The sequence below is a fragment of the Brachycentrus maculatus genome, unplaced genomic scaffold, assembly GCF_059751285.1.
Source record: "Brachycentrus maculatus isolate JH-2025_06_01 unplaced genomic scaffold, ASM5975128v1 h1tg000527l, whole genome shotgun sequence".
In the NCBI taxonomy this organism is placed as follows: domain Eukaryota; kingdom Metazoa; phylum Arthropoda; class Insecta; order Trichoptera; family Brachycentridae; genus Brachycentrus; species Brachycentrus maculatus.
This window is the reverse complement of record NW_028281273.1, coordinates 199,091-218,453: the sequence shown is the minus strand read 5'-3', so window position 1 is coordinate 218,453 and position 19,363 is coordinate 199,091. Positions and strand designations below refer to the sequence as shown.

General features: G+C 33.0%; 1 protein-coding gene across 1 annotated transcript; it reads left to right on the top strand.

The window, feature by feature from the left end:
* Positions 1-22: 22 nt before the first annotated feature.
* On the top strand, positions 23-15,208 carry LOC148301703 (sorting nexin-2-like). The gene is made up of 10 exons (XM_088272782.1): positions 23-187; positions 592-738; positions 1,668-1,911; positions 4,609-4,788; positions 5,671-5,792; positions 10,300-10,506; positions 11,583-11,699; positions 12,101-12,220; positions 13,942-14,094; positions 14,479-15,208. Exons 1-10 carry the CDS (start codon positions 89-91, stop codon positions 14,527-14,529), a joined length of 1,440 nt encoding a protein of 479 aa, XP_088128908.1. The 5' UTR covers positions 23-88; the 3' UTR covers positions 14,530-15,208.
* Positions 15,209-19,363: the final 4,155 nt, after the last annotated feature.

Here is a 19,363-nt window from a genome sequence, read left to right as displayed (position 1 = left end):
ATAGCACAACGCTACAGCGCTGGATTGGTGTTGCCGGTCATATGTCGTTGTCATTCGGTTGATTAGGAGAAAATCAAATTGGACAATAATGGCTGAAGATATGGAGCCTCCCCCTTTGTTTGAAACTGTAAATATTAAAAGAGACGACGATGAAGACGACGAGGATGTTTTCGCTTCGGCTATTCAGGTTTGTCTAAAAATTCTAGTGGCGAGTACGCGTTTATTCGACATTTGGATTGTCATTTTGACAGTTCGTAATGTATTGCATACGTCAATGGGTATTATCTCAATCTTCCTCCCCTATTTGATTTGAATAGTATTGTTCATACGTAATTGAATATAATGCATGAATTTTTAGCGTTCATTGGACTACTTATTCTTTTATAAGTAAATATTTTATTGTTGTAGCGTCGTTTTGAGAACGGATGTTACATTACTATTTAGCTATGTTTGGACTCGAAAAGAGCGTCATAATATACATCTGATACTTATTTTCTTAAGTTTTTGTTTTCATAATATAACGTAAGCCTGCTTCTTCCCCAAAACTAAAATCTTTAGTACGCAATTCAATGTTTTGTATGATGTTTTTAGGATAATCCAGTCATGAAAGAAGACACTAATGGATACGACAATATTGACGAGTTTCCCAGTTTAGAAATATCGTCTCCTGTTAATGAAGAAATGGAGAACGTTCTCATTAGTAAACCACATTCCATAAGTAGCCCTATAATGGAAGAGGTATTTATTTTTCTGTAATTTACTGGTTAATCTGATAAAAGCATAAACTATGAACAGAGATGATCAAATATCATAAGTGAACTTTTGAAAATGACGTATTGACCATATTGACACATTTGATGCGGCAAAAATAAAAATACAATTTCACAGTGGAACTAACGTTTTGGAATGAAATAAGCGTTTTATTGTTCAATTTGATTTTAAGTAATGGATATAAAAATAGTATTGACTCTACAAAACCCATTGATATTTTTTCTCCTCATAAAAAGATCTTGATATCTAGCTTGTTATGAAAATATTTAGTTTTTTACCTTTTGCTAAAAACTATATCCATTTGCCGCAGGGATAAGTGCACTATGTAGTTAAATACTAAGTGAGAATGTGTGTAAACAAAAATATCTCCATTTTTACCTTAAGTTTTACTTAGTACTCTACTACCATCACGCCGTTTCTCCGCAGGGGTAGGCAGAGAGGATGGAACGCCACACTCTTCTGTTCTGACATACACTCCTCGCCTCCTTCACATCCATACATCTAGTCATACATGCTCTCTGATTACGCAGACATGCCTATACATATCTGCATAGACATGCCTATGTATCTCTTCTTTTACTTCTAATGTTTAAAATGATGCATTCCGCATCATTTTAAACACCATAAAAATTATGCGGAATGCATCGAAACACATGTAACAGTGGATTTTAAGAAATAGTGGTATTTACTAAGTAAAACTTAAATTAAAAATGGATAGATTTTACCACAAAGTGACTGCCGAATCAATTGATAAAAGAAATATCTCCAGTCACTCTTTTTCCACATTTATATTTTTTGCTATAAAACATTTCAATAAATGTTGGATATAACGTGAACAGATATATTAAATCTTTTTGACAAACATGTTTTTTAAATCTCTGGCTTTTATTCTTCAGGTAACGACGGAACGCGGGAACAATATAGAAATCACAGTAACAGAGCCGCAGAAGGTTGGAGAAGGGATGAGTTCCTATGTAGCCTACAGAGTGATCACCAAAACGAATATGCCCATCTTCTCTAAACAGAATTTCGGAGTTTCAAGGAGATTTAGTGATTTTTTGGGACTGCACGATAAGCTGATGGAAAAATACCTTAGGGCAGGACGCATAATTCCACCAGCACCGGAAAAGAGTGTAATTGGTATGTTATTTATAATTATATTTGTGAACAGTTTACATATAACGAAAATAAGAAAATGTTTTATATATGACAGGGGCTATGGCGTAGTTGGGTATACGCTCGACTGCGAAACTGGCGTCTCAAGTTCGATTTCCGCCGAAGTGCAAAATAAATTCATGAAAGATTTATTTTCAATTGGTTTGGGTGTTTGTGATGAATTTTTCACAATTGCCTTACTATCCTACCTGCAGACAAGCCTCTAAAAGTAGAGACTTTGCGGGTTATTCCTTTAAAAAAAAAAAATTGATATTAAGACTGTAACTAGCCTAATCATCGTGGATCATACATGTTTGTGAGCCGCTCAGGTAACATTAGTGGATGACAATAATTGGCATGTGTGAGGAACGCAGTATTTTGCTAGTAACCCAAGTTTTAAACCATAAGTCATCAGGACTAAGTTCATATGGTAATGATATTTGGCGTGTTACCTGGCTTATTCTTCATACTATTAACGTATATGTATTTTGAAGAATTTTTTGTTTTTGTTTTATAGTTACATGATAAAATGATGATCTTGGTAGCCACCATATTCTGACAAAAGATATCTGCATCTGGCTCACTTGCGAGATGCAGATATCTGCACCTTAGGCTTTCATGTTTGAAATGAGAGAGACAGACAGTTACCATGTTTGTTAACCGGATCCACGCGGATCGCATAACCGTATGCGTTTTCATAAAACATGCCCCATACGCGGCTGACATGAGCGTATGTGTTTTTACTTTGCTCCAAGTTTCGACCCTCAGTTCAACTTGGAGGGATTTTTTCATGGTGTGGAACTTTGAATAAATTAATACGTCAATCCTTGGTCTTATGACATCTGTTGAAATAACTGACTAATAATTTGTAACATCACAAGGATAAATAAAAGAACAGATCCCTGATTTTTCTTCGAGGTCGGTAATTAGTCCGCGCCATAATCATGCCCTATATCTGTCTCACTCTCGACGCTACGCATCGCCAGTGGGTAAGAGTGACACACGATGCGTGCTTTGATTTATTTATGTTACGATCTTATTTTTTTATATTACGATATATTTCAAGAATAATGTGACACACGTGTATTATAGAGTACTAAAAAGGCACAATGAATCCCATTGAACGTTTTTGTTTAGGAAAATAAATCATTTCGTAACTAAATACATGAGAAAAGTAATCATTTAAAAAACAGCAAAATACCGCCGCGCATGGGCGTCTCTCAGGAATAAAGTTAACGCGGTTAAAAGGTTAATATGTCCACCCTTTTTCAATGAAATATCGTAAACGCCAGTTAGATAAACATCATTTTGTGTAGTAATTCTGCTTAAACTTCTGATGAAATATAAATAATTTATTCTTGTCCTTGGGGGTAATTTATTATGTAAAAGGTTTGTAACTATATCTGTTATTGTTATTTTAAAAAAATCAATGGTTCTACATAAAATATGTTAAAATAATAAAAATAATTCTTGCCCCACAGTGTGCATGTGTGTTTGTGATGTGTAAATCGGGCTAAGAATAAGAAGCTTGATAATATATTTTTTTTTAATGTTTGAAAGAAGGTAAATATGAGTAATTAGAAATATAAATACATACATAAACTGATTCAATTTCCAAGAAAGTGGCTACAAATATGCTTATCCATGCTTGTCACACCTTAATATATACACATAGCTGTTTCAATGGAATGGGTAGCTTATTTCATGCATTATCTGAAGCCTTATCTCTGAATTATTTTGAATATCCATACAGCATTGTTAATAATATTATTATCAGAACATGTTGTAAAATATGCATTGTAATTTTTCACCAAATTAGTTATTTGATATTGTTTATTCAAATATGATTGAATGTCATGTTGGAGTATGTATGTTTAAAAACAACATAATATAAACATTGATAATGTTTTATTACAAAATATTTTTCAACATCTTTTTAAAGACAACATTATGGTCCTTCCTGGCTTGAATATTATATCAACATACCTTATTTTTTTTATACTCATTATTTCAACAGCTTAGAGTTTAAAAACGATTTAAATAAATAATAAATGTAATTAAAATATTATAAGTTTTTATTTGCTAACATGTAATATATCTGTGATCTCCTGGCACAGTTTTAGTTAATTTTTTTTTTAAATGGTTAAAACGTAATGTGCAAAAATTATCATTATTTTTGTAAGTATTCTTCTCTAGTTTTTTACTCTTATCGACCCCTTAGCATTATTACACTCAGACTCATAAAACTTGAAGTAAAGTAGTAGGTCAAGTGCAGGTGCTTATCTAGACATCTGTCGTCATCTTGTTTTTAATTGTGTTATGCAATTATATTATTACGATCAAAGTATTTCTGATTATTCAACAAAGTTATGGATGCATAAGATTTAATTTATTTTATTTTATTTTCTTCCTCTGCCTCCGTAGTGTAATGGTCAGCACGCTCGGCTACCATTCTGAAGGTCCCGGGTTCGATTCCCAGGGGGGTTCAAATAAATATTTGTGATTTTTTCACTGTAATATTTATTCAATATTACCCTGAACTGGTTCCTGAAGCGGAGGGCTGATCACCTTTCCTTCATGTGTAAACGATCAAGATAACACTGCGTTATATGACGCAGTGCCCTATGCACCATTGGGGTGCGGATAAGGGTTTTATTATTTATTATTATTATTTTCTTCTAGGGATGACTAAAATCAAAATGTCCAACCAGTCATCCGACGGCTCTGGAGTTTCCCCCGGTGGATCTGGTAGTTCAGAATTTGTAGAGAGACGTCGAGCATCACTGGAGAGATATCTCAATCGTACTGCGCAGCATCCCGTACTATGCATCGACCCAGATTTCCGGCAGTTTCTGGAGTCAGGTGAGATATGATATGTGATCTAAATGCTGTAATTCTACATTCAAACATCAGATTGTAGATTATAACTGTGACCACCATTGCGATGGTGATAGAATAATCCTTAAAACAAATCATGCAAGATGTGTATAACTGATAACAAAGTAAGGAGTGTAGGCACTATTTTTTTGCCTGCAAATTTTCACTCACAACACTAATCTGATGGTAAAGTGTGCACATATGATATAGAGATGTGCGTAGCGGGTAACTTTTTTGTTTACTTGATTAGAATGGTATTTGTTACTTTTTCTCTAATTATATTTCTTTCCAGCTTAAGTTATTGATATAAAAAATATCAGGAGCTAAAAATACATAATTCACAACCAAATTTGTACACTGATTAGGGTGATTACCTTTAAGCGATCAAATTCAAAAAGCGAATTTTGTAATGCCTTTTTATAAAGAAGTTATTATTTAATTTGTTCGCCCATGTGTAAAATAATAGCAGGCAACTCATAAGGTATTTCAAATTAGAGTGTTCATGACCTGCACCAAATCCATTATTTTATATTGGTTTCTAGCACACACATACCACACACTCACACGCACACAATAAGCAAGAGTTGCCATATTTCCCACCTAATTATTTGTTACTTTAATATGGTGATTTTCCTGCAGAAATGGATTTACCGAAAGCAACAAGCACATCTGCCTTAAATGGCGCAGGAGTTCTACGATTATTCAACAAAGTTGGGGAAACTGTTAACAAAATCACATACAAAAAATCCATTATTTTATATTGGTTTCTACCACACACATACCACACACTCACACGCACACAATAGCAAGAGTTGCCATATTTCCCAGCTATTTATTTGTTACTTTAATATGGTGATTTTCCTGCAGAAATGGATTTACCGAAAGCAACAAGCACATCTGCCTTAAGTGGCGCAGGAGTTCTACGATTATTCAACAAAGTTGGGGAAACTGTTAACAAAATCACATACAAAATGGATGAGACTGATCCTGTAAGTTAACTTTTATTTGCTTTCATTTTTTTAAATTAGCGATATGTGTGGTTAAATTTTTAGTTTTATTAAATGAATGTTTACTATGTATAAGGATTAGAATTTGCTGGGATATTTTTTCTTATAGTCTACAGAAAAGAGTAAACAGTGATCTAGAATAAAAAATAGTGATCGAAATACGTTCATAAATGCAATTTGTTGTCATTTTCTGTTTAAATGATTTCCATTTGACTCCTGTTGTGGTCTAGGGTTCAATTCCCCAATTTATTTTTGGGTTTTCTTTGTGTGCTAGCCACCAATATGTATATGTATATTTTTTTACTTATACATATATTTTTTACTGATTACATAAATAAGCCACGTGTCAGCAAACGTGTTAAAGAAAGCAATCAAATACCGATGAGAAAATATCATATTAAAGATCAAAAAGTTTAACCTTCCTTACACAAATTATCTAAAAATTACGCATACTCCTAAGAGGGGGGATTTAAAACATTCCAGTCGTATTTATAGAAATGTTGTATGTAATAATAATACAAAACCTGTGACAAACACTGTGAATGATCGGAAAAATGCAGTTCATAATAACTGTTTCGCTTCAATACATTTGTGGCGCGCAGTAGTTAGAGTAAAGTAATACATTATCACGGGTAAACATAGATATCACATGTGACGTGACATGGACCTTTGGATCACGCATCGATCGCGTAGCTTTGACCGTAGATCGCGCAAATATTCATCAAAACATTTGATTGAGGGTCACACATTTTGAATATTTTAAAACGAAAAGTGCTGAAGTATTTCAAAGTATAGTAGAGTCACGAAAATTCGGACCGAAGGGTGGCGAAGTTTGTAAAATTGCCGGGTTATCGGGAATGTGGTTAAAAATGTACTAGTGTTTCCTCAGAAAATACTGTACTTGTATGTATTGTTTGCTTGAGAATTCAACAGAGAATATATTGCCGAAATACCCTTACACAAAGGAAAAGTGTGTACTTTATTTACTCATTTCATTTCATTTGAACCCTTATCCGCACCCCAATGGTGCATAGGGCACTGCATCATATAAACGCAGTGTTATCTTGATCAGTGTATGACAGACCTCAGAAAAATACTTTTTGAAGGTATAAAGCTGTCTGTAATTAAAATTAACTAGCAGAGTTAATTTATTATTAGATTAAAACCAATATTTTTAGCTTTTCCACTTTTTTATTTGACCAGCGACCGGGTTTCGTCGTTACCGACATCACCAGTCTGATGATGTCGGTAACGACGAAACCCGGTCGCTGGTCAAATAAAAAAGTGGAAAAGCTAAAAATATTGGTTTTAATCTAATAATAAATTAAAAATGCAATTCCATCACGAAGTGTCAGTGGATAATATAAATCTATTAACTAGCAGAGGTTTTTTTTGCCTTAGCAGGGTGGTGTTGGAGTTATCCTGAATTTTTGGGACTCTACTGCAACAAAAAATATTGATTATCATCAAGTTACCGAGTGAAACATTGTTTTAGGGGGTTTTCAAATCCCCCTCTTAGGTTCGGTTAGGTTAAATGCTCTCCTATTTGTATTCATTCATTTTTTATTTTTACAAACTACGAGAGCAGAAGGATGGCAAGGTAAGAACTTTTACCAAGCCATAGTCATTATAGTATATCTAAAATATTATTTTTCTAGTGGAATGTACATAAATATTATAGTCTTGAAGTATTAAATGCCTACCTCTTAAAATATTTATTAAGGTATAATTAATAGATTTATATTATCCACTGACACTTCGTGATGGAATTGCATTTTTAATTTATTATTAGATTAAAACCAATATTTTTAGCTTTTCCACTTTTTTTTTTTTTTTTTTTTTTTTTTTATTTTTATTTTTATTTTTTTTATTTTTTTTTTTATTTTTTTTTTTTATTTTATTTTTTTTTTATTTTTTTTTTTTTTATTTTTTTTATTTTTTTTTATTTTTATTTTTTTTATTTTTTTTTTTTTTTTATTTTTTATTTTTTTTTTTTATTTTTTTTTTTTTTATTTTTTTTTTTTTTAAAAAAAAAAAGTGGAAAAGCTAAAAATATTGGTTTTAATCTAATAATAAATTAAGGTATAATTATATTGCAACCTCAAAACGACAATGACTTAAGTAGGTAGCAATTTAGGTAAAGATGAACCCTTGTTGTTTTGTGGTTGCTGTTTCCGCATCTAACTCTTATCCGCATCCAACGGTGCATAGGGCAGCGCTGCCATTGTGGTAAAAAAAGCCGTTGAAAAATATGTTTTTACTTGTCACAGGTGAAAATACCTGTTGCAGGTATATAAAAACGTGCGCGTATTCGAATATGTTCTATCAAAATTTCAAAGCAATCAGTGAATAACATTAGAAGATTTAAGATTTTAAACAAACTGACATTTACATTTTTTTTTGTATATAAATTAGTAAGTACAAATATGTATATCGACCCTTCTTACGCATACTATCAGAGGCCACAAATGATCATTTTAAATTGGAAAAGATGTATTTTGTGTATATTTAAAAAATAATGAAAATATCGACGCATGCAAATGTATGGAATGAAATATTTATAAATCCTTTTGTAAAATTGTGCTATTTTCTCTTGCGATACATGTATGAGGGGTCGATATAATACATCCATAGTTGCATGTCACTACAGTGCAATTTATATTAACACATTGTTTGAGGGAAATGCTTAAAAGCGTCTTTTACATAGAGAGTGGGAGACGCTTATGAGCATTCTATTTGCTTACTTTTGGTAGAGCGCGAGAGATGCCAAAAAATATTATACAAATTGGATTGGTTTGTGATTACTTGTAATTAGTATACTGAGGGTCGGGCGGCAGACTGTCTGAGTATAGTTAGGGACGGGGTTGATGAAAAAACCGCCCAACAACAATGTGTTAACTAGACAAAAAGGTTACATAAAGGATTTTGTTAGTGCAATTTATAAATATTCATAACTTTTTATATGCAAATATGTAAAGTTTTTAGGTTAATTTGTAGTCTTTACTCACGGATCACATTGCTTTTTAGTTAGCACTATTATCAATCAAGTATTGGGGTCATTGTTATATGTTTAACTTGACTCTCCTACTAAGATGACCAACTAGCATGGTACTTTTTTGAGTCACTATGATCAATAGTATATGTTTTCAAGATTGTTTATGTTGAAAATATTTACAGTATCTATAGTTCTGAGATAAAAAAATCTATATATGTATTGTATAACTGGTCTAAATATGGTATTATACGTAGTATACAACCAATCACCGAGATTTTAGCCTACCAGTTTCGAGATGTACCCGTCTCTTCGTCAGGACTATCACTACACCAGCATGCAACAATACTAGCCGTCACTACCAAACTACACAAAATATTAATCACATGTGTTTTTGGTCGACCCGAGGATCAACTTGCGCTAAGAATCGCAGGACAACATGCACTAAAGGCCGAGGTCTAACATGCACCAAGGGTACTCGAAACTGGTAAACAAAAATTTCAGTGTGTGGTAACGTTTTGTAAAAATTAAAAATAATCTGAAATGTAGTTTTAGTGTTTACATAAAACCACAGATAGCAGCAAAAGTGCTATTTTATAAATACATGTCACTGAGCTTTAGTTATAAGCTCGGAAATTCATGTACGCTCTTACTGCTTCGAGGAAAGCTTCGTTTAGACGACCATGTATGGCCACACTCCTGGACAGGTTGACACCTTAACAGTTGAATTTTGGTGAGAAAATTTGTCGTTGTAGGAAATTGTCACTCACAAGTCGAAACAAGACTGTCCGAACACCGCTCGGGTTATTCAATAAAAACAAATGGGTCAATATTTGATGACGAGTCGGAATACTATTTACCCCAGCAGTGCTCGGATTTGTCAAATATGATACAAACTCCTTGCCCAAGTCACGCTCAGTTAAGGCTTAGATCTCAAGCGTTCAACTCAGAATGCCATACTTAGGACTGCACGTGTCTTCATGTTGATTTTTTTTTTGAATATATATTAATTTTTTTTTGTTTTTTAAAATATGTATTGAAAAAATATTAATATATATATTTTTTTAACTCCGTACCTTTCAAAAATATATATTTATTTCGAAGAAGAACTTATTATTTCAATACAAAAACGGTGTTTTAAAAAAGAAATTCAATTACGTCAAATGTTATCTGGGTTTAGAGAAAATTATGTTAGGCCTTAACCACCCTACCTCCGGGTTATTTTCAGCCATATTTTTTTATAAACAAGCAAAAAAATCACAACGTTTGTTGTCGCAAAATATCGTCAGGTATGAAACCTGACAAAAATTTGTCAGTGTATCCGGTACGTATTAAATATTTTTGGAATAGATATCTTGTGTGCGTAGGTCATATGGGTTAGCGCGGAATGGTGAAGAAAAACTGCGCGTATCACGTACGTTCGTTTGTGTAGGGCGGTTAAGGGTTAGTCAGGGAACTGTTTAATGAGACTTGATCCGACGTGCGCCTTGTCGGCAGTGGTTCGAGGAGCGTTGCGGCATGGTGGAAGCGCTGGATGCGGCGCTGCGGCGGCTGCACGGCGCGGCGGAGGCGCTGGCGGGTGGGCGCCGCGAGCTGGCCGGGCTGGCCGGGGGCGCCGCGCGCTCCGCAGCTGCGCTCTCGGGCGCCGAGGAGCACGCCGCGCTGGCGCGTGCGCTCTCCCAGCTGGCCGACGTGCAGGAGAAGGTACACCACTTTGAATATCACCTCCTTGAATATTGCTCCAACCTAATTTAGACGTGCAGGAGAAGGTAACACCACTTTCTCCTTCTTCTTCAGCCGTTTCTCCACTGCCGGATGTAGGCCTCTTCCATATTTTTCCATGTTTTTTTTTCCTTGGGCCGCTCTTGTCCAATATTTGGCGGTGAAAGGAATTGTCTTCTTTATCCTCTTTTTTCGTCCCAGGGTCTCCATTCTAGGATTCTGGATGTCCATCTGTCGGTTTTTCCCTGGGAATCCAACCCGGGACTTCCAGCTTGCTAGCCAAACATCCTAACCATTGCACTACAAAGGCAGACCGTTAGCAAATGTTATTCTATTTTAAAGTTTTTTTGTTAGTGCATTATGATTCTTGGATCTAAGAATTAAATAGAATATTGTTTATAAGATACAGTTTTATAAAAATAGATTTATAAAATGACGTTTGGGTGAAATGCAATGGACAAGGAAGTGTATGTTAAATTAATTTTAATTTTTTTTTATTAATATAAATTGTATACATTTATTCAAATCGCAATTTTAAACATATTTAATTTTTTTTTGCAGAGACCCACCTTGTGTGTCTTGTCGGTGGAGTTCTTTTTGAATACATTTGTTTATTGTTTTTAACCATTTTAACCTAATACACACACAAAAAATAGGGAAAAATTATGAATTTAAACATTTTATAATTTTCATAAAATAAACTCTTTCACCCATTCCTTTATTTTACCTTTGTTCCATATTTTATTTTGACCTGTAACATCCGTCGGCAACAAATTAAAAATGTTCAGAACGATATATTGCAGTGTTCGACTCCCATATTTATTGTTAATTCTTGGGACTATCAAACCTTCGTTGTGTGTTAATCGTGTATCATGGTTGTGCACTAAAAGATTTCGATATTTTTGTCTAGTTTGTTATTCAACGATGAAATAAAAGTAGCAATGGCTAGGGCACTTAGGATTGTATGCCTATGTGCCCTACAATCCTAAGTGCCTCATTTAGGCTACTGGTTATATGACACTGAACTCATCAATAATCCTGTCCCACGTCCTTTACAGGTGGAAAATCTTCATAATGAACAATCTAATACAGATTTCTATGTGCTCTGTGAGCTGCTGAAGGATTATATCGGTCTCCTGGGCGCAATCAAGGATGTGTTCCATGAACGAGTTAAGGTAAATATTCCATATTAACACATTGTTTGCGGGAAACACTTGAAAGTATTTTTTACACACTGTTGGTAGAGAGCGGGAGACCCTTATAAGCATTCTATTTGCTTACTTTAGGTAAAGCCCGAGAGACGCCAATAAACATTGTACAGATTGGAGTTGGGTTTGTGGTCACTTATGATTAGTATACTGAGGGTCGGGCGGCAGACTATCTGAGTATAATTTGGGTGGGGGTTGATGAAAAAACTGCCCGACATCAATGTGTTAAAAAATGATATGTTTCATTTCAGGTTGATACCCCTATAATAAATATTGATATATCATTTGTAGGGTGAATAATAAAATACTGTGTGATAATTTAGAAAGCTATTTTTTTCCCAAATCTATTTGATGCAATTTTTTTGCAGGTCTTTCAAAATTGGCAACACGCTCAGATGCAGCTGAATCGCAGGCGAGAGAACAAAGCTAAAGCGGAATTGGCCGGCCGCAACGACCGCATAGAACAAGCTTCATCTGAAATTATTGAGGTAAAAAATTTAACCATTAGCTTGTGATCAAACCATCAATGTGTGCATTAAAAATATCATTTTAGTAGAATAAAAATTAGATTATCCCCAGGATATTGCCCTTTTAACCCCTTAACCCTAGATTATTAAACTATCCTTTGAGTCACTTTGTTACTAAACATTCGTAAAAAATATGACATAAAATGGGAATAAATAAGATACATACTCAAAAACTTTGATTATTTTAAGGAATAGTAAAATTTTTTGGGTTTAAAAGATCACATATTAAGGAAAAAAATTGAACGTGCATTAGGAAGGTACTGTGAAGCATGGGGCGTTAAAATGATGTAGACATTGTCATTTTGCCTTCGTAATTTTTACGATAGTTTAGTATCCTAGCGTTAAATGCCGGATAGTATAAGTATGACCGATTTCGGTGATCTGTCAGTTTTTTTACGAAAATAAAGATTTATCTCTTCTGTCTTTACATTAGAAGGATATCCTATATAAGATTTGCCAAATATGTGTAATGTTTGTCATTTGTGCTGCTGTTTACTCAGTTAAAAGACAATTAAAACATTCACAAAATGTTTGGGTTATCACACCTTATCATGCATAAAAAAACTGTTCACAAACTGTTAACACACTTTGTAAAATAAAATTAACTTTTTCTTTGAACAATTCACACTGATAGTAACTTATAATGAATGTACAGTAACTAATATCTAATGGGTGATTCAGATTCACATTGTCAGATCACATTTGATTTGTCTTGAACTATCATAGTAATTTTATTCAGTATTCAGTTTTATTTAACATTTCATCATAATAGGAATATAAAAAAATGTAGTACATATATAGAAACAAATATGAATGTTTTATTTGTAAAGTACTTACCTTAAACTACATCTTTAACGTAAGATAATTTTTTGTATCTCAGCATCATATATCTCCCTCCCCAGTGTATTTGAGATACGTAGTCACAGCTGTGCAAAGCTCTTTATCACTTTTTGTTCAACTGATTGATGGCTGTAATATTTCTCTCACTCCTTTCAAGAACGTCATAAATCAAAAATCGGCAATTTTCAGTTGTGCATGTTTTCGGAATTCCCAAAAAATGTACTATATCCCAGCAAAAGCAGCATATTTTTAACTTAATATTTACCCGTTACAGGACGGAAAGTGTTGTTTTTGCATTTTTGGGAAAAGGTATTGTTTACTTATTTTTTTAAATATACTAAATATTTTCCAAATGGAGAAAAAAAATTCAGGTTTCACCTTAAAATATCTGTTGCAGAGTAAAAAGTATAATAAGTGGGTTGATATTTATTTTTAATACATTGTATTATATTTTTAAACTTTAAAAACGTTCTCCTGAAAAATCAAGCTTTTTGATTTATGATGTTCTTGAAAGGAGTGAGCGATTTGTATGGATATGGGAGCCATGTTTGATGCACAAGACAGATTAACTCATTGCTTGCGGGAAAAGCTTAAAAGTGTCTTTTACATACTGTTAGTAGAGACGATTATAAGCGTTTTGTTTTACTTTTGGTAGAACGCAAGAGACGCCAAAAAACATTGTACACATCGAAATTGGGTTTGCGGTTACTTGTGATTAGTATACTGAGGGTAGGGCTTCAGACTGTCTGAGTATAATTAGGGTCGGGGTTGATGAAAAAACTGCCTGACAGCGATGTGTTAAGAGTATGTTAAAAATAAATTGGATTATTTTTCATGTTTAGTGGGAAGCCAAGGTGGAGAGAGGGCAGCAAGAGTTCAACAATATATCCAGCATGATCAAGAAAGAGATGGAATTGTTTGAGGTCTCCCGCGTGAGGGAGTTCCGAGCTACAATCATCCGGTATTTGGAAGATCACATGGCTCATCAAGCCCAGGTTTGAAAATAAACAGACAATTCAATTACTTTTAAAAAATCATTCACATTTCAAAAGTATACAATAAAAGCTCGCTGATTCGAAATTGGAATAAACATCTATTGAAATAACAGATTACAATTTTTTTGCAATGTAATTCTTTGAAAATTTGAGAAAATGCATATTAGTTAGTAAGCTTTCTTTTAAATTTTCCTTTGTTTAAAATGGCGTTTTAAAAAAGTTTCTTTTATAACGTCACTCTGATATAACCCCATGATTTTGTTGGTCTCTTTGATGACATTATAACCGAGTTGTGCTGTATTTTAAATAATTGTTTAGCTATACGCTAGCGAGGGACTGAGCCCTAAAAAATGTTGATATTATAACTTGTGTTCTATTTTACAGCTGATCAAGTATTGGGAGGCGTTCGTTCCGGAAGCCAAAGCTATTGCCTGAGGTTCAGACAAGCTGCTAAGCCGTACTCAGCATACCAAATGGTGATCCCTGTACTATATTGTTACATACATAATATTTTATTACATCCGATTCCTTTCAACATTATCCTGTATGTACAATTCCACTAATGCAGGATTTTGGTACACAATCATTGAATAATCAACTATTCTGAAAAAGACAATTTTTAATCTATGCTTATTTTTATTTCAACTCGGTATCTTTTCCGATTCTCGTTTATTGAATAGCTTCGAATATGTTTTATTTTAAATAAAACTGATAAATAATAATAAGTATATAACATATTATACATTTTTGTTATTTTTCCCATATACAAATGTATGGAGAACTATTTGATATATTATGTATCTAGCGAGTTATTTTAAGTCAAGCATTTTAAGAATGCGTAACTATCTATGTATACTATAAGTACTATTATTTCTACTTTATAAAACTATATCTCTATGTTATCCTTTGGCTTATAATCAAAATTTATATGTTAAGCTTATTAATTTAATCTTCTGCTCAATTTATATTAATTTTGTTTTGTTAATCTGTAAACATTCAGTTTAGTTTGCAAGTTCGAGAAAGAATCTTTACAAAAAAGATTTATTTTGCTGCAATTAATCGGCAAAATCGTATTTTTAAGTTACTTTTAAATATATGATATTTTTTTATGATATGTTTTCTTTTATTTTTTTTCCCTATTTTTCATATCTTTTCTCCATTTGTTTTTTTGAGCGATAAGGAACAAATTTTTGGATCAGAATTATATCAATTTAATTGGATTTTATTCTTAGAAAATGTTGTGAATATTTCTGGAAATTCGCCTGTAAAAGATTTATTAGTAGGAAATAAATCTTTTATAGGAGTTTAATACTTAAAACTGTATTGTAAGATTTATAATTAGGTAAATAAGTGTACACTGTTTCAATCTACTTTTTGCAATTGAGGGTATATATTTTTTACTACCAGAAATCTTTCTTTACAATACCAAAATGCATTTTACATTTAGAATAAAGATATGTGTTAGTAAAAATATTTTCAGCGACTAAAGAGTCCGCCTCCGTAGTGTAATGGTCAGCACGCTCGCCTACCGTTCTGGAGGTCCTGGGTTCGATTCCCAGGGGGGGTAAAATAAATATAAGTGATTTTTTCACTGTAATATTTATTTAATATTACCCTGGACTGGTACCTGAAGCGGAGGGCTGATCACCTTTCCTTCATGTGTAAACGATTAAGATAAACACTGCGTTTATATGAAGCAGTGCCCTATGCACCATTTGGTGCGGATAAGGGTTTTTATATTATTTATATTATATTTATATAAAAAAAAATATTTACGTTTTGTTCTGATTGTATATAAAATACTTCCTTTTTCATATTTCTTAACCAAAAATCTCACATTCATCAAAGTCTTAGTTATTTTAAATGAAAAACGAAGCTTTTTTTGTGAAAAAACATTTTAAAAATAGACATTAGTTCCTCTGGCTCTCAACCCCTCATATTCAATAGTGAATTTGTCACCTGAATTCAGAACTATCCTAACTGCATAAAGGAAATTTTACAAGGGAATTAATTAAACTTTATAAAGCAAGTTTTTTTTCTTCTAACATTTAGCTATGTATGTTTTCTTTTGAATATTTAGATTCATAATATTTGAAAAGCTTTCTGCACAACTAAATCATTTGCATAACTAACATAATACATGAATATCAACTTGTTAATAAATTAAGGATATTCTTCATTCAGGTGACGAATTAAAGTTTTACATTGATTTACCCAATTCCAATAACATTTCCAGAAATATTAATGAACACACAATTGTACATTTGTATAGGAAGTGTTTGAAATGCAAAACAATAATATTGTCTTCGTAAGTTTCTATTTGTGTAAACATATGTAAGAAATCATGACAGGTAATGAATCAGGTTTGTAGTACATATTCCATGTAGAAATTATAATGTTCATAGCTAAAGAAAGAATTATACAATATTTTTAATAAGAATAACTTTTAAGGTGTGAAAATGTAAAAAAAAAACGGTTTATTGAGATTTACGTTTGAAGAAATTGAGTAAGTTTTCATAATTTTGCAATACGTGTAGTGTTTTCTAAGTTTATTCACCACTTTCAATTTCCAAAAACATATATATCGTAGTCGTACAGGAGAAAGTGACCAACTACCAAAACGTAAAATGTTCAGAAGGATCATTTAAGTCACTTTTGCTTGGCAAGAAAATAAACACCAATGCAGTTAGTCATTTTCAACAAGTCAATGTACTATACTTCCAAGTTTAAAATCTTTTGGGATTTTTTTCATGGCAATATTAACCTAGTAAGATATCAAATAGTCAATGATCACGTTTTTGCAAAAAATGCACTTGGTCACTTTCTCCTGTATGACTACGATATTGCGAAGATTATTACTCGAAGTTCAAACGAGAAATGCTGACGGATTGTCAGCAGGGACGTTCTGCGCGGCGTGAACGCAATGCTTTGTAAATGAGGCAAGCTAAAAAGTACATGGCCTTGCAAACTAAATTGCCCTTTCTTGACGACAGTTGTGACCATCTTATCATGTTACAGATAATTGTACAAAATCTTAGGAATAGGAACTATACGAAGAAGTTCACAGATGTCACTAAAAGTCCTATTTTGAACAGCCCTTCAATAAAAGCCTAAATGTAACATCTATACCAAGGGTGACCAACCCGCGGCCCCTGAACCGCATGTGGCTCGCTGGGTGTTTACTTGCGGCCCGCGGAGCATATCACACATTTTTTTTCTTTAAGTGTACATAAAACCACCAAAAGAACATTCCATCGTGCGTAGTTCGTATCAAATCCCATATATGGAAGTATCTCAGACAATTTTTTGTTTTACAAAACATTTGGACAAGGAGAACTATCCTGCATTTTACAAACATATCAACGATTCCCTTATTTGAAAACGCTTACACATGTGAAGAGCTTTTTAGTCAAACGAAGCACATTAAATCTCAAATGAGAACAACAATCATTGATGAGCAATAGGAAAACTGTTTGCATGTAACAACATTTATCGTTATCAACATTGATACACTTGGTTCTGACAAAAAAAATCAGACGTTTCACTTAAATTTATTACGTTTTGTTTACTTTTTTATTATTATCTTTTGCATTGCCTAACTCTAATCTAATAAAAATGTTTGATTCTCTTTTTTTGTAACAATGTATTTCTTGTTTGCTTTGAAAAATCAAAGAAATTTTGTTTTTCGGCCTGGTACGAAATCTCATTTCTAAAATCTAGTCCGGCTGCTGAAAAGGTTGGCCACCCGTGGTCTATACTCTATCGAGATTAATTTTGTTTGGACAATAATTTATTCCATACTTAAGTCATTACTTTGAAATGAATACCACATTTTGCCCATCATCCAAATACATACATATTAATTATTTATTTTTTAATAAAAAATAATTCTCCCGCAATATTGCATTGAAGGTTTTTGCTTGGTTGCTTTTCAATTACATACATATAATAAAATTAAGCCCTTGTAATAAGATTAGGCTTGTAATTTTGATAGTAAATGTGTAAAAAAACTAGGTCTTAAATATGTATAACCGAATATATTAAATCGATAATAAATACACCACATTATGTCCAAACATTTTTATACATTATGATAGCTAAACAAATGTTTATGTATGGTATGAAATAAAATATAGTTTGAGCTGTAGTTAGGTGAGCGTTTAAAAGGTACTGCCATTTTCGTATTTCTTGACGTTTCTTAGTCTGATTTTGTTATTTGTAAAACGAAGACACGCAATTTGTTATGAAATGATATATCGTGCACTCCTTTTTTTCCAATTTTCACTTGTGCATGTTTTCGGAATGCCCAGAAAATGTCCTATATCCCGGCAAAAACAGCATATTTTTAACTTAATATTTACCCGCTACAGGGCAGAAAGTGTTGTTTTTGCATTTTGAAGGAAAGGTGTTGTTTAATTATTTTTTTAAATATACTAAATTTTTTTCAAATGGAGGAAAACCTTCAGGTTTTACCTAAAAAGATCTTTTGCACAGCAAAAAGTTCAATAAGTAGCTTAGTATTTATTTTTAACACATATTATATTCTTAAACTCTAAAAACGATCTCCTGAAAAATCAGTTTTTTGATATATGACGTTGTTGAAAGGAGTGGCGATATGCCAGATGTAGAGAGTCTTCTTCTTCTTCTGCTTCTTTATTCTCATTGCTGAGTGTCGTGATCATCCTCTCCCCTTGTCCTCAAAACATTTCATAGTACTATCAACATTGCTCTAACCGCTGATGAATTTGTGGCAGCCTTGATTTGGTTAGTCCATCTAATGGGGATCTTCCTCTTCTACCTTCGACCTCATGATCATTAACTTTTCAAGGTTGTTATTGTTTCTTCTGGCGATGTGTCTGAAAAACTGTAGGACTTGTCCTAAACAGACTTAGAAAAGTCTCGTCTATATTTAGCTCTTTTAAGATGGAAATGTTTGTCCTTCTGTTGGTTCAGGGAATTCGTAGCACGCGTCTCAAACACCACATCTTGGCACTGATTCTTTTCTTTCACAGGTTTTTATAGTCCATGATTCTCCTCCATATAGAAATGTAGGGAAAATTAGTTCCCGAACTAGTCGACTTTTATGACCTTGGAAGGAAAGTCAAAAAGTGAATAGAACAGTTTTACAAGCATTTTGCATCAAATGTAATATTTTAAAACAATATCATATCGTCATTTGGCCAGCAAGATTTTTGTCAAATGTAATGTTTCAAAGCAATATCATACGGTCATTTGGCCAGCAAGATTTTTTGTCAAATATAATGTTTTA